At 35.5% G+C, this 16511-nt stretch overlaps 1 protein-coding gene across 1 annotated transcript in view; it reads right to left on the bottom strand.

Moving 5' to 3' along the window:
• The window catches only part of LOC124354341, a 148686-nt gene that overhangs the window by 120914 nt on the left and 11261 nt on the right, over nt 1–16511 (bottom strand). Inside the window, 1 exon segment of the mRNA XM_046804715.1 lies at nt 255–370. Within this exon segment, the coding sequence (XP_046660671.1) occupies nt 255–370 (116 nt within the window).

Genomic DNA, 16511 nt, shown 5'->3' with positions numbered 1-16511 from the left:
TATTTTAAATGCACAACAAACTTAAACCGTAATTCGTATCGAATTACAACTTTATCATGAAAACACGAAAAATCCAACCGCTTTCTCTTCTACAAAATCCAAACATTTTAAATTAAATAGTATAACGACAGCTTCAAGGAGGGTGTGCACCCCATTAAAAAGGCAAGTGGCATCGAGCGGTGCAAAAGAAAGACAGCGTTATACATATGTCATCCTCTTTAACACGTAAATAACCCTATCAGACCTCGACTTACCTTGAAGCCCTTCCTTTGGTTCTCGCGGCAGCAGACGCAGGCCACCAGACAGACGGCGCTGACCAGCAGAAGCGCCACGCCGAGCAGCGCGCCTGGCACCTCCGCCTCCAGCGCATCTGGAACAGCGGTCCATCTCTATATAAATAACACTGAAATCGATCTTAATTATAACAAAAATAGTTACAACTTTAAAATTATAAAGTTGAAAAGCTGTCTTCCAAAATCAAATATCTCCGAACAGTTATTATTTCTATTACAATATTACACAACCTTAAATTGAGACCCAACTTTTTCCCCATCTAAGACCAGATAATATATTTAATAATAATTGCAAAAGAGAAAACCATTATGTAATGACAACAAAGTTTTCCACCAATTTTTCCACATTTTTAAGCACTAAGCCTTCTCAAATTATAAAGAAGGTCCGTCCTATGTTTCGGTTATCCTCTGTATGAGAAAATCGACACAACCCAAGTATAGGAAGGACCCGACAGAACGTAACGAAAGATTTACTCACACATATGGAAAGACAGGTAGACTGCACTTTGACCTTTTGATCTCCTAAATTTAATTCTTCCTTAGACAAAGGGAAACCAATACGCTGCTAAGTTCAAGTCTCTAATATCTTCCTGGCAGGAGTTATCGCACACATGAATAGTTAAGCCAACATTCACGAACGCCATTTTAGTCATAAAATCTGTAATGTTCTTTCTTGTAATACAAGGGACCTATATATCGGGTTCTAAGTCTCTACGATCTTTCAAGAAATAATTATAACACAGAGGGAGAGATAAATGGGTGGACTACCCTTTGTTCTTTTACGCCCAAAATTAATAAGGTTCTTCCCTTCCTTGGACCAAAAAAACCTATGTATCGCTTAAGTACCTGTTAAAGGTTATCGCACAGATGTGGAGACGGACGGACATACCAACAGGACTGACCTTTAATCTTTTGACTCCAAAAACAAAAGGATCCTTCATTGAACCAAGAGTAACCTAGGTACGAGTATTAAGTTTGAAATGTCTACAACCTTTTTAGAAGGACGGATGGACGACGCAATTTTAAGACTGTTGTGACCTTAATAATGGAAGCATAATATATCCATTTACCTGGGATTTTCCCAGTTGTAACACAGTAAGCAGTTCGAGGAATATGAGTAATCCATATGAGTAATAAGATAATTGCCAATTTTCCTGGTTTGCATCAAAATTGTTGAACAAACAAAATACTTCTACAAATAATAAAATAAATCGTATACATAAAATAACACAACTGCTTTATGATGTGTAATTATTTAAATTTGTATTTGTTTGAAGACTTTCCATCGAGTCGTTTACTTTCACCAGATAAAGTCTTCTTTCAACGGAAGGAATTGGAAAGCGGCTAACAAGCTTCCGTTCAGGTTCAAGGTTGATAACCTTAGTGAATGAGTCTAAAGAAAACTTACACGAAGATTGGAAAGAGAAAACCGGCGTTCGGTTCTTGAAAGACAGCTTGACTTGAAACAGTGGGTCAAAGTAACTGTACGAGTGGTCTTAGTATACTTGAAAAACAGATTTACTACAGACACCGAATTTAGATTATGGAAGAATAAACAGCTAATTCTTAACCGGAAGTAAACAAAAGCATCAAACGGCCTTCCTCCAGTTTCACACCACGGTGACGTGACCAGCGCCATCCTCCAGGAGACTAGGTATAATACTCCAGCTTTACGACAGAGGTGGCATTGACTATATATAGAAGTGTGAGTCATGGCAAGTGAGAGAGACGGCAGATAGACAGACACTTCGCCAAATAATTCTCTACAGCCATACTGGAAATCTGGCACAACATTGTTTTACTGAATGTGCCATGGGGAAAATTGTCAGACCAATTATAAGAACAAATTATAGCCTATTATTATTTTTATTTTTTTTTATTCTCAAATACTTATTCATTTTGTTTAAAATACATAGTTTTACGGTTTTATTTTAGTTTAACGCACTATATTTATGAAAAACAAAAAGAGGGCTTAACTATGCAGATGCAATAATGAATCGATAAAACAAATCAGTACAGAGTACTAAAACAATTAATATTCCATCACATAAATAAAACTCTGTTAGTGTGTGTATGGGTTTTCCAAAATTTACTATGACATATTACTGCCTACTAAACTACCGAATTTCCCAACAAATACCAATTGTGCAGAATGTACACATTGCTAGAGGGATTGCCATGGTATATGAACACCAAAATACCACGTAACTCTACCGTCCGATCATAAAGAGCCATTCCACTATACGCCATTAAACTGCATGAAGTTTTAGAGCGAAACATCGTGTTCAAAAGTACAATTAATACCACACTTTTTGACATTCATTGGGAGCTTTTATGCGTTCTTTATAAATATTTTTCTAAACAACTAGAAACTTATACATCCAATATATTTATGTTAACAAAGGTGGTATTCATTTTGTTAGGAATTACAACTTGAATTGTAAACATATATAAGGCTACTTTTACTGTCATAAATGATTTGTGGCTTTTAGTATACTTTTAGACGGTAGCCCAGCACTTAGGTCTGATAAAACTTGTCTTACCAACTTTACTTCCTTTCAAATTTGTGGGTTAGAACAGTGAACAACATTTTCCTAATTTGTTTTAAAAGGTTCTGTAATAAGAATAACAACTCAGTATCACTTAACATTTAACTCCATAAAACCATAATCTTCTTGTCCATGTATACGTAATTCCATAGAGTCCTATTATGTTTAAACTCTTGAAAATTGCCTACGTGCAGCAAGCAGCAATGCGTGCACAGACATGAATGTATACTAGAAATATGTACGCTTGTAATTTCTTGCAGAGCGATTCCACATGATTGCCCATGCTATACTTACCGCACATACCGTTTTATCCCTTATTATTATGAAAACTACAAAAGTAGGCTATATTTTCTTTTTTCGAGATGTATCTTTGAGAGGGAAAAGCGGGGTTAGTTGCGGACTTGCCAAGTGCTGCAACTCCGCATTACCGACCGAAGTTGCCAATCGCCTTTGATCTTTACCGATTTACGTCATTGATAACTGATACAACTGGTCTACAACCATCAGAAAGAAGATGGTGATGTTTTGAAGGGATCTTTTAAAAATTGCCGATAAAAGTCCGCAATTAAGCTTTGCAACTCCAGTGTAAATGCGACTTTAATGACTGAGTCTCAAAAAAAAGCTTTGGTGTAATTGAGTGGTATACAATCGATTCACGAATGGTTAGCGGCCTTAAGTTGGTGGAATAATAGACCAACAGGACTGCAGACCCTACAACATCTCAAGTGAATGTCCCACGTGGGTGTAGGGGGTGTGTGAACTAAACAAGCATGATTATTGTGCTCGTCTGAGCCCATTCCATATATTCCCCCCTTATCTCATTAAATTTATCCGTCCATTCCTTACTCGGCCATGTCCATATTGTTTTGGCTATACTATAATAACTTGCGGAGCGGGGTTTGGCGCTCGCTTCAGTGCTCTATCGGTTCACAAAACAAAGACGACACACCGTAGGGGGTGGTTCAGTTCTGAGCGCGTTTCATTAGGGTAAAAGCGAGGGTAGAGAGGATCGCGGCCCTAGTTACAAGTTTTCACAACAACGGGCCGGCGGAGGGCAAGGGTGAGGTAACAACCCTCTTGTCCGCCCTGAGCCCTTAGGCACGCGCCAACCTCGGAGACTAATTGAAAAACAGCCGCCTAATATCGCGACGCGACACGTCGCAACACGTCTGGCACATAGTATCGCGTTGTCGTGCGTCCCGAGTCTTTGTTACTCGTGCCTAATATTCCTTAGTTCATAGTAAGGGATGATGTTTAAAAATAAGTATAATATTTGCTACTCACCTCTAAGTTAATATGCAAGTGACTAAAATTAATATTAATACATAAATAAAATATTGTTCCTTGGGTTTAAAGTAGCGGTGGTTTTAACCCGTATTACCCCATATGATAAAATAATATGATCACACTTGTGTCAAAAGGCTACTTATTATACCTACTACTGTGATCCTACTAGTCTACGCTGTTACGGGTTAAACAGTTGATATACCAGTTCGTGAATAACAATTGATATATATATATATATATATATATATATTATAATATTACTAGCTAGTAATGCCACAAAATAAAGTTTGAAATATATAAATTTTGAAACTTTTTTGTTAGTATCGCTTGAAAAACAACTGCGAATTTTGTGAATCTCCAGATCATCAAAAATGACATTTTCTGTTATTGTCATTTGATTCCAATAAAACGATATCATCAATATTTATTTTACCGTAACCTGTTTGCTGATGGATTTACATCCAAATTATTAAACGGCTCCATGTTTTATTATTATCATCACACTTCCATGCTCATGTGAACGTTTCCCTGTTTCTTTATACCTCACAAAAAACTGTGGAGTTAATTTAAAAGGTTTTCAAATTAATTTACTCAAAATTTATTTAACGTAATAAACAGTTAAGGGGTCTTAAAAGTTTAGATGTACATTCAATAAAATAATTTTTAAAATGTGCTACTATCGATCTAGGATTTCAATTTTTTCTCACACAATCCGGGACTCGAACACGCTCGACACAATTAATAGTGGACTTACAGCCCTGCAAACCTCGAAAATATGCCGCTAGGACGCCAGGGTTTTCTGCAAACTTGAATTCGAGTCCAGTAAGTTAATTATAGTAAACCATGAACGTAAACTTCACAGTAAACACAAGGGCGACGCTGGTGTAAACAGTATTTTAAAAGCAGAAGGACCGAAAAAAGCTGAGAGCAATGCAAATATCACTAACGAACACCAGGTTTACAAACACAGAAGGAGAACTCTACCGTAAATACGATGTATTCTCTGTGAACGGCGAGTCGAGAGAGATGAATTTAACAGTTTCCTACTATGATTTTCAGAGCACTACTAGAACATTGTAAAATACTTGAGCGTTCAGCCGAGGATGAATAGAAGAAACGTGCCCATTGTACATCTGACAATATTACGCGATAATAGTATTGGGACTCTACAGTAAATTTTTTACGAAATTTAATCTGGATTTGTATATATTTCACTTAGATTTTTATTTTATTATTTATATAATTTATATATATAATATATTTATATATATATTATTATTTATTTATATTATAACTTTAAAACTTACCAAATACTATCCTAATTACAACTTTAAAATAAAGCAATAATTAAAATAACCCATTTTGCCCACAAAATTTTATAATCAAAAGGAGACTAAGCTAATCCACTTATTGAATAGGGAAAGGAGTAAATAACCATATTATATTTAAATAGTGGGGAGGGAAAAGTTGGAAATGTGGGCCTATATTTCTAAACATAGTTAAATGGATTTTATATGAAACCAAATGTTTTTTTCATTTACATGTCCGCCTCGACATCTTTATTAAATGACGGTATGTCCTAAGCTACTATAATAAGATAAATAAATAGTGAGCTATAACTAGCATATTGTATTTATTTGTCTTAATGTTACATGAGTGTCGACCTCTTCTAAAAGAAATCTCTCAATAGGTGTTGGCTAAAATTAAACATTCTTAAATTTACATGCTGGAAAAATATGTATGTTTACCCAAGCACACGATAAGAAATCATTAGATTTAAACTAACGTTACATTTTATTTCTACAATTTTATATGATATTCGTATCAATTTGTATAAATAGGAATGCACCACAGTACTGCGCGTAACAGGCTTCGATCAAGTCTGTGTGGAAATTTCATATAATTGTACGGAGTTAATTTACAAATCTATTTATTGTGCGATTTTCTCGGTGCCATCACGGTTGCCCATAAGATCTATGTAAAAACATCCGCTAACGATCAGCTAAATCCCATGGAGTGGCATGTACCACCAACGAACTTTATGTTGCTTATATAGAAATAAAGCTTCATGCAACATTTCAAGTCTATATACTGTATCTTCCTCGATATATCGTGCGGACAGAAATATACATATAAATAAAATGTTTACAATAAACTTCTAGCAGAATATATAAAATGTACGAATGAAAATAACGACACTGCTTCTTAGTAATACGATTCGACTTGAGGACCCGCCTTTTTAACAACTAATTGTAAACAATCGGTGCAATCAACGTGTGCTATCGTTCAAATGCTAGGTGGAAGCGGCCAATGCAATCCTAAATTGATGATTTTTGTATTTTTATTTGAGTCTTTAAAACTAAACAGGTACAAAACTACAATTTGATAATGTAGGCATTAATTTTACGACACTTAATTATTATTTATTTTTTTTTTTTTATTTTTTTTTTTTTTTTGTCAACGATCGAAATTTTTATTTTACAATTAAATAACTGTAAATAAAATATCACAATATTACAAGCAATATCTTTTTCTGTAAAACGCTTTTGGAAAAGTAATAAATAGGATCTAGTAGACAATGTTTTAAAGATAGTCTAAAAATAAATTTCATATATAACTCATAATGTTTCATATCAAAGACAAGCGTTTGAATTTAACATTGATTACATGGGCTAAAATCAAGGTCATCGAGGGGTACTGCGCCCTCGTAAGTGATTAGTACAAAGTATCGGAACCCCTTTGCATGGAGATTCCATTAATTTATTAAGACAGCACTGGGGCGTCCCTTCGGCCTGCCTCATGAATATACCGCTGGTACACAGCTTCCATATGTAGGGTTACACTATTTTTTCCTATAACACGCTATAGCTTGAAAGCTGTACAGGTATTAGTGCTTATCGAACACCCATCATAAAACTGAACGAGCCTAAATAAAATATTTTACAAAGGCACAAATTAAGATTCGAACAAAGTACCCTGCAGCTTTTTTATCACATTTTTTTCTTATATATTTGTATTAGTTTTATTCAGGATCCCTAATTTTGTTTTAATATCATACCCATGCATTGCAGTTTAAATGATCTTTAACGCTTTCTTATGTAACATGTTTCTGTCGGTATGCATTCTGTAAATCGGTTTTCGGAAAACCCACCGTTTAAACTTGCAGTAAATGTGTGTTATAGTGACCAACACGGGTAATAATGACAACTGAACTGTGTCAGTGCTATACAAAGAAATATTTTAGCTAATATTTTTCTCTGACCGGTAAAGGTAAGCTGGGAAACCTTAATTTACGTGTTACACACCAAATACCAATTTAAAATGTACATAAAGGACAATGCTTTGTGCTCAAATGAGCAATGTTTTGGCCAAGTTGTTTTGTTATTGTTGAAAATAAAGATAAATAGAGTTTAAGAAGAAAATGTGTATACAATTTGCAAACAGTTCTTCAGTGTTTATTGAGGTTTCAAATTAAATAAAATTAGAAAAAAATGGAAATTCTAGTTCATTTTTCTGTTTTTGATTTGGATAAAACTTACCAACAAGACCTGAGGGCTTTCAGATAAATGTAATAAATAATTTATTACCAAGTGAATACAAGTTCGACAGATATTTTATTCTTGGAATATTTAATTAGACTAAATGTGTTTTACATGATTTACACGTATATAGAATCATACCTGCGAACAGAATATATGTTTATTTTCGAGGTGTGTACATTAATGTATTCCTCAACTTCATAATTTTTACAATATTGAATATAAGAGTATTTTTATTCGATTTTCCAAAAAGTAATGAAACTGTGAGAGATATAATTAACTTTGTGTTTAAAATCACTTCTCTCGATGATGGTGAATGAAAGCTCTATAAATATATATTATATTCGGCCTGTGTAATGGGTATAATACTTTGAAATGAAATGAAATGAAAATGAAATGAAAAATGTCTTTATTAGAGGCGAAGTTAGGACTATAAAGTCCTCTCTACCACTTCTTAACCTCGTAAAAAATTAAACTAACATACATATACATGTATAACTAAAAATAATAAATCTATTTATTTACCTTATACATTAAAAGAATCTTAGCTTTAAAATAATAAAAAACAACATCTATAATTAATGTAACTTTATAAATATTTACAAAACTATAATAAGACATACACGCATGCATTCATTCAACTTGCATTCAGTTGCCTTAAGTAACACATTCCAAAGCCGCCAACCGCTATACCCCCCCTGAGCCCCCAGCATCAGGCCCTGACCTCCGCCCCAAAGCGAGCGCGCTATCAATGGCTCTGATGTTTTATACGTAAGGCATTCCACAATCGGCAGGCAGAAACTGTAAAACGACTTACTAAAGGTAGTTGTTCGATGAATTGGTATAGATAATAAGGATGTACCCCTCCTTGTACTTCGTTCACTTATTTCAGACATAAATTGAAAGTTGTTTGAAAGATAACTGGGACAATTTGTATTTAAAAGAGCGTGCAACAGAATGAGTGAGTGATAGTCTCGAAGATCTTGTAATTTTAATATAGATAATTGTTTGAAGAAGGGCGTTACGTGATCATCACGTCTGAGATTAAAAATGAAACCTAATGCAAAAGTTCTGAGCACACTGGAGTTTATTTGAAAGCTCCACAGTCATGTCATTAATGACTATGTCACAGTAGTTGAAGTGAGGCAGTACAAGAGTCTTTATCAGCATTATTTAACCTGGTGTGGTAGATATGAAGCCAGCCGCTTGAGGCTGTGTGAACACCGGCAAAGACCCTATTACATATCAAAGAAGCCTGTTCAGTCCATCTTAAGTGTTTGTCAATAATAAGTCCTAGATTCTTTACTTTCTCTCAGAGTATTCTAGATCTTGGTCATTTAGTTTTAATTTGGGAGCCGTAGTAAAGTCAATTTTACGAACAAGCTTTGAATGACCTATCATAATACACTGAGTTTTTGTCTACGTTTAATTTTAGTCCATGTTTCCAAGTCCAGTGAGTAACAGCGTCAATATCGGAATTTCATGAGAGTCACACAAGTTTGTATGTCCCTTATAGAAAAGTGGCGGTATATTTGTAAGTCATCTGCATATAAGTGAAAATTGGAATGAGTAATTTGAGTAGTAATGTCATTGATGTACAGTGAAAATAAAAGTGGCCCCAGGACTGAACCCTGCGGAACTCCACGAGTGACTGGTCTCCATCTCGACTGCTTCTCACCGACCTGGACACACTGGCGTCGTCCCGAAAGATAAGACTCAAACCCACTTGACACTACCATCAGAGAAAACCATCCTTCCTAAGTTTGATGAGGAGAAGGGGATAATAGACACAGTCAAAAGCCTTTGAAAAGTCGAAAAGGGTTAAAATGGTTACCTGACTCTTATCAATTCCAAGGCGTATTTCATCATCAACTATTTTTTAGAAGTGCAGTAGTAGTGCTGTGGTTGGAGCGAAAAACCAGATTGAAAATTTGATAAAATGTTATTACTTTCAAGGTATATTGAAAAATTGCTGATGAACAATCCGCTCCAAACACTTTGATAAAGCAGGGAGTATACTTATTGGCCTGAATTGTGAAGGATTTTGTGGAGAGGAACATTTCTGAAGTGGGCGAACTAAAGCAGACTTCCATGTCAATGGGAACATTGAAGTAGCCAGAGATTTATTGAAAATAGCAGTGATAGTTGGAAGAGTAACTGGAAGAGTATCTTTTATTAACCTTATAGGAATGCCATCGGCCCCGACTGCGTTACTGGACATCCTTATAATAGACTTTAACACATCTGTCTCTGTTACCGGAGTGAAAGAGAACTGAAACTCAGGTTTATCAAAAGTAGCACCTTCGAGCTCGGAGACATACTCCTGAGCCCCAGACTGATCAACAGGAATCTCAACAAAGAAGTTGTTGATATCATCGAGATTAAGGGAAACCAGGGAGTAAGTGTGTATTTATCGAAATTCGAGAGTTCTTCGATAAATATCAACTACGCCGGGTATACAGTTTGGCGTGTTTTCTAAAAACTGATCTCCACCTTTATTCGTAATTTCAAACAAGTTGCTTTGTTCCCATGGATACGCTTCTTACAGGATTATTACGTTTCAACATCGTCATCACTTTTAAATTGAATCAGGAGGCAGATGCGGAAATTATAAAGAAGGGTAGACACTGCCTGGGGGTGGACAAGGAAGGGTGGGGGAGGGAATTTGCAACTACCACCGTTCCACCTCGGGACCAAAGGAAAGTGGTGGGAATCCACCTAACCTTAATCAAGGCTTACACAGCTGATGCATATTGATAAGCCCTTCATCTCCTCTGATGTGGTAAAGGCTTTTCTTTTACACCTATCTTTATTACTGTTGGGATTAAACATAACTAAAATAGCGCACAAATTTGAAAACTCAAGTTGGCCTTCTCTTGGGACCAGAAAGCGGAGTTCCCTTCATTAAAATAACAGCAGGCATGATAGGTTCATATTATATTCGCAATATAAAGCAAACTGACAACTCATTAAGAGATTATCTAACGCCTAATGTTCTATGGCATTATGTTTAGTTATTATATCTTTCTCTGCCAATATCCGCACCAAGAAAGAGAGTTAAAATGGGAGTCTTACAGGGGACAACAAGAAAACCAATCGATTCCACAGTTGCGCAGAACTAAAACGTTCCGAAAGCGCTGATCATTGCAATGTCGCGTTACCATGCGGGAAAGTAAAACGATGCGGCTCGATCGCTGTTTGATGATTTCCATCAATTTTGGTTCTGCAGGCCGGATCTGTACCGAGTTTCACCCACGATGCGGTCGCTGCCGCGCACAACGCAACAACAATGTCCACCGTGACATATTCAGACATTGATGTCAGCTTTCCTCCGTATCCGTGACGGCTCGGTGCGGGGAACAGGCCATCCGTGACGAGTGTCACACATTTCTCCGACAGTAACGTCCGCACCGCTGCTGTTGCTGACGGGTTCGATTCTGATCGATGTAAAACCTACGTTGATTCTGCCATCTAATATATCTTTATATAATGCTTATACAATTAATAATTTGTAGGCAAGCAAAGGAACATAATGGAATGTCTTAAATATTAGTTGCGTGAAAGGTTTTCATCACTATTCGAGTTCATTTTATCACTAACTCTGCACCTAGATTTATGTTATACTGCACATATTTTTTAATACAAGTTGTAAATTATAATTTCTTCTACGTAAATTGAGTTACCGTACTAAATAAATTACAATCACAATAAACATATTTAGGAAAGAAGATGTTCAAATATAATTAAAGAACATATCTTCAGTTTAGATCTTTTCCATTTCTAGACAATAACAACCTGGATTTAGATAAATATTATTAGTTGTTGTCAGTTGAATATCAATTATATGATATTTAATTAATTTATATACATGATTGCAAATACTAAACCTAGTATTATGGCATTAAACAAGTTAACTATTATAAGGCTAGTCCTAAATCATAATGTGTTTTCGAAACAAGATAATACAACGGCAGAACAGGATAACGTTCGAAGAAAAACGAGATACTTTTAAAAACGAAATAAATATCCGGCAGAAAAAAGATAATACAATGAATAAAAAGTATTATCAAAAGCGAAATAAAAGTAATTTTAGAAACAAGAGAAAACTCCGAAAATTAACGAACATGCCCACAGATATGTATTCAGGCAGAAGAGGATAGCGCTCTAGGAATTATTAAGAACAAGACCACACAAAACACGAACATCAATAGTCATTCCGACACTATGACAACTAATATTTTTAAATGAAAATAAATTATTCCGTAAAAGAAGACGAACAATTAATGAATTAAACACACGTTTCTAAAAAAATCTAACTAATAGTTAGTTGTCCGACACAAGAGGATCTAATATGTAACACTATCTGATGACCACCGAGGCTGTGATGTGCGCCCTGGCAACTAAACGGGAAGAGAACACAAGCCGTTACCGAACGGTGCTAAGCATCTGACATCCGGTCTCGTCCTGGAGGTTATGTTGGCGGCCGGCGGGCGGTCACCAGGCCAGCTGGTCGTGTCTTGTCGTGTCTTGCAGTCAGTATAAGTCGCTGAACAGCTGACCCAACAGCTGTTCCTTTCTCGCCCCGCACGAGTCGGCCTTTTGCGGCAATCAGAGATACAAATTAATTGTGAAATACACGCCATCACGTTTGGCTGAATCGTAACTATTAGAATTTACCTTATGATCACAAAGTACCTACCTTATTGAAATGAAGGGAATAAGAATTCTCCTACACCTAGAATAAATAGGTCTTTATTGTTAATAGGTATAAACAAATTTTATTAGTTTGACCTCTTCCCATTTGCCATTGCCACCTACTTCCAACGAAATACCTGAAAAGCGTTTATTTATATTATCGTATCATGAGATTATTTGTTTACACAGAATGTCATGTTGACTGACATACTGACTTTTGAAGAGAAAACGATCTGTATAATTTAACTTCAGAACAGCCCTGGACACGACGTAGGTTTATCATTTTATTAAGTAATATTATCGTATTAAACGACAAGAAATACTATTATAACGCATTACGAGCTGACCATCACACGCCACAATTAACCCGAGGTTACATACATTTTCTTATATAATTAACCCGAGCAAAAAATAATTATTATTTGACAAAACTGTGTTAATTTTGTTGGTAAAACACCCCGTATCCGCAACCACATTGCTTTTCCCGTATTTGACGTCATTTGTTTTTTTGTCGATACTGTGAAGCTATAACACGGAACCATTTATTGACTGAACTTTAGCGAAGCCATTTACTCGTGGGGCTGGAAAAATGTCATTTCTATCTGCACGATATCTCGAAAACGAACTGTCTTATAGACTCGTAATTGTGCATGAGGCTTTATTTCCATGTGAGGAACATTAAGTTCGATGATGTTGCATCACTCTATTGGCTGAGAGCTAGAGATTATTGTACATTTATCTCATGGGCAACCATGATGACAACGGGAAAATAGCACAATAAATAAATTAGTAACACACTCAATACACCCATGAGTTTCAAACACGTGACATATTAACACATGTAGCCTAACTATCCCAACACATACACCATATTTTGTATTGACTTCTTCGTATGTAGTAGACTTTTATCATTTTAAAACACTTATATGAAAACCAATTCAATGAACAAATATGTGAATGTATCATGTGACAAGATATCTCAAGAAATATTTCATATGTAAACTTTAATTTTACACGAAACTTTATCTCTACAAGAAGAGTTCTATTATGCGTAATTTTTGTGTATAATTGTCTATCTTTCCACGGGACATCTCGATAATGTAATGAGCTATAGATTTAAAATTTTGCATGCAACCTTAGGAAGCATGTTACGATACGTGTTGGAATGATTGATCTCTTTAATGACACCCTGCTTCGTATTTGATATCCACTTTGAAACTCGTAAAATATTTATAATCATGAAAGATCTTCACCAAAAGATTGTATACCTTCCACCCAATCTTACTTTAATATATATATCGGTATTGATGGCGCCGAGTTCTTATTACTAAACCATCATTTACAACCACGATATAGACGACATGTGTTTGACGCATACATTTGTACTACAATATTATACAGATTATGACGATGGTATTTCTTTTTCAAACCTCACAAAATGTCTGCATTACTATATTAACTAACTCTTGTCTTGACAGTATAAGTGAGTGTGTGACAACACCGAGAGTAGTAACAGTCAAGAGAGTCTGTATCTAAATGGATATATGCAAAATTAAACAATTACGAGCGGATGCAGTCTTAAATGTTTTTCTGAAAGCGCAATTGTAACCATTTAATCAGATTACACAAAAATGGAGAAAGACAAGAAGCTGAAACAGCGTAGATATTGCAAGGTTTCTTCTAAGTAATCCCAACTCCCGAACAGCAAAATTAACGTCTAGATTTAACAACACAGATCAAACGAGACGGAGTAAAACAACGCCAAATATTTCTTTTGGTGAGGAATTCCTCAGGCATTAACTGTCGACCCGCCACGCCCTTCTTAATGGAATGAAAGCTTCCTGTTCCTCAAATTATTTCCCTCCTCCGAGTCTTCTCTTGCTTCCTTGTTTATTTTTGGCCATATATTACAGCAATCAAACTTGAAATATTTTAAATGAATATGGCAAGGGCTACTGAGGATATATGGCAATATTAAATTATACCTGTATTACGTTTGTATTTCTTTGCAACACCATTTGTTGGTTGATCAACATACAAATCGGAAATTGACTCACAGCATTCCAGAGCACAGAACTAAAACTATCGTTATAAAGCAACTTAAAATACATAATTCTGCTAATCTCTTTAAATTTTATTCATTAATGAAACTATGAAGGATTATTTGCTTAAAAGTTCATATAATTTTCGTGCTGAATGATTGAAGGAATCTATTGTAAAAAACACTCATAAAGATAACTCCTTTTCCTTTCTGTACACTTTGTTAGCCAACCAAACCCATAAACGTAATGTGGTACAACCACGCACATTATGCTCCTAGAACTATTAGTCCATACAATCTGCTGCAATCATTAACTCTTGAAACCCGTCTACTGGTGTCTGTTTCAAACTTTCCGAGCCAATGTTCTACTTCACTTACGTTTCAGTGTATTCTCATCAAATTTATTTAGAAATTTAATTCTAATTTGGTCAAAGTATCACGCATCTCTATTTAGTTTATGGTACAGCTAAAGTTCAATGGTAAATGGAGTTATATCCGGCACAAACGCGTCACAAAAAGACGCGTAATTTTAGTAGGACTAAATTTTATTTTAAGCGTACAACAAATATTCAAAATAGTGTATGATCGAAGAATGCAAGATAAACGTATAAAATAAAACAACCCAACTGGGATGGGCGGACAAGGCGGACAAGGCCCACTCGGGTGTGCCCACGTTCTCATGCCCAGAGCCCACGTCCACGAGGCCGGGTCTGTCCATAACACTCTAATAACTGCTAATAACGAAAGTATTCACGTTAGGATTCTTTCATTGTTGGACGACGCATCAAAATACGAGTGCACAGACAGAGAAACTGAAGACGTAACAGTTATGAAGAAGATAGATCTTAAAACAAACATCCACATTATTGCTAAATAGCCTCTTGTTATGTCATTACTATCTCGGCAAATTTACATGAACACCCAACCTTCTTGTTGCAATCACAAAGGTAACCCAAGGCCGATGGGAACCCACGCTCTTCGCAGGGTCACGACAGTCAGGATACATGGTTACGTAACCAAAAGTGTAATCTTAGCAAACTTACTTCCTGAAATAGATGCATGTACGAAGGAAGACGCACATATTCTCTATGTAACAAATTTAATTCACCTCAATTCCATTAATATTTCTTGTTAGGTTACAAAACTTGCAATTTTAAACGGAAATTTCCGTCTCAAACAAGGTTACTTTTTATATTTACTGTCAACAAATAAACATTGCATCTTTATAAATACTTAATGTGTTTACCTTGTTGAAGACTCAAATTGACTATCAAGCGTATATAATGTAACACTACTAAACCTAAAACAACCGTGGTAATATATGAGTAATCATGGTTTGATCATGTATACAATAAAAACATACATTTTAAGCATAAGAGTAATAGTTAACCTTGATAAATTAGTTTTAGCACTTCTATCACTTGAAATTTTTAAAATAATTTAGATTACACCTCTTATTTATATCAGAATTTCAGCTGACCCACTCCACCCTTCATGCTCATTAGAATTCAGCTTGTGCTACTTCATTCCTTCTTAAATTTAATTTGAAGTAGTCCCTTCGGGAAAGTTACGTTAACTTTAGAATATTAAGTTTGGAGCTTAAATCTTTGTATTCTTTTACAAACTATTTATCACACTCGGCACGTGTAAAAACCATTGACGTAATTATGAAAAGAAAAGTTGTAAGAGGAACCATAAATAACAGTATTTTAAGGGAAAACACAAAAGCGTATACTTTTGCTTGACTCCTTCGAGAATAATTCTAAGAATTTCACAGCCCTTCTTCTTCAATGAATTGGTCTGCTATCAATTGCACACTGCATATAACACAGCTTTGTACAGGTCTAACTTCTGGATCCCAAGACACGAAATATTAATCTGAAAACTCAACAAGAAGCGCGGTCAACGGATACGACTAAAGATATCTAAGTGGAACACTGGAAATATTGAGCAGTCCAGTGGGTCGGGAAGCTGGCCAAGAATTACCACGATGTCGCACTTAGCCCAATTGAAAGCAAACCTTTCATCTCCAAATAGTTAAACTTACAGCTAAATACGACCGATATTTACAAAACATAACTTAACAAATCGTTAAACTCGTGTGGGA

The sequence above is a fragment of the Homalodisca vitripennis genome, chromosome 2, assembly GCF_021130785.1.
Source record: "Homalodisca vitripennis isolate AUS2020 chromosome 2, UT_GWSS_2.1, whole genome shotgun sequence".
Lineage (NCBI taxonomy): Eukaryota > Metazoa > Arthropoda > Insecta > Hemiptera > Cicadellidae > Homalodisca > Homalodisca vitripennis.
This window is presented reverse-complemented; position numbering and strand designations above follow the sequence as displayed.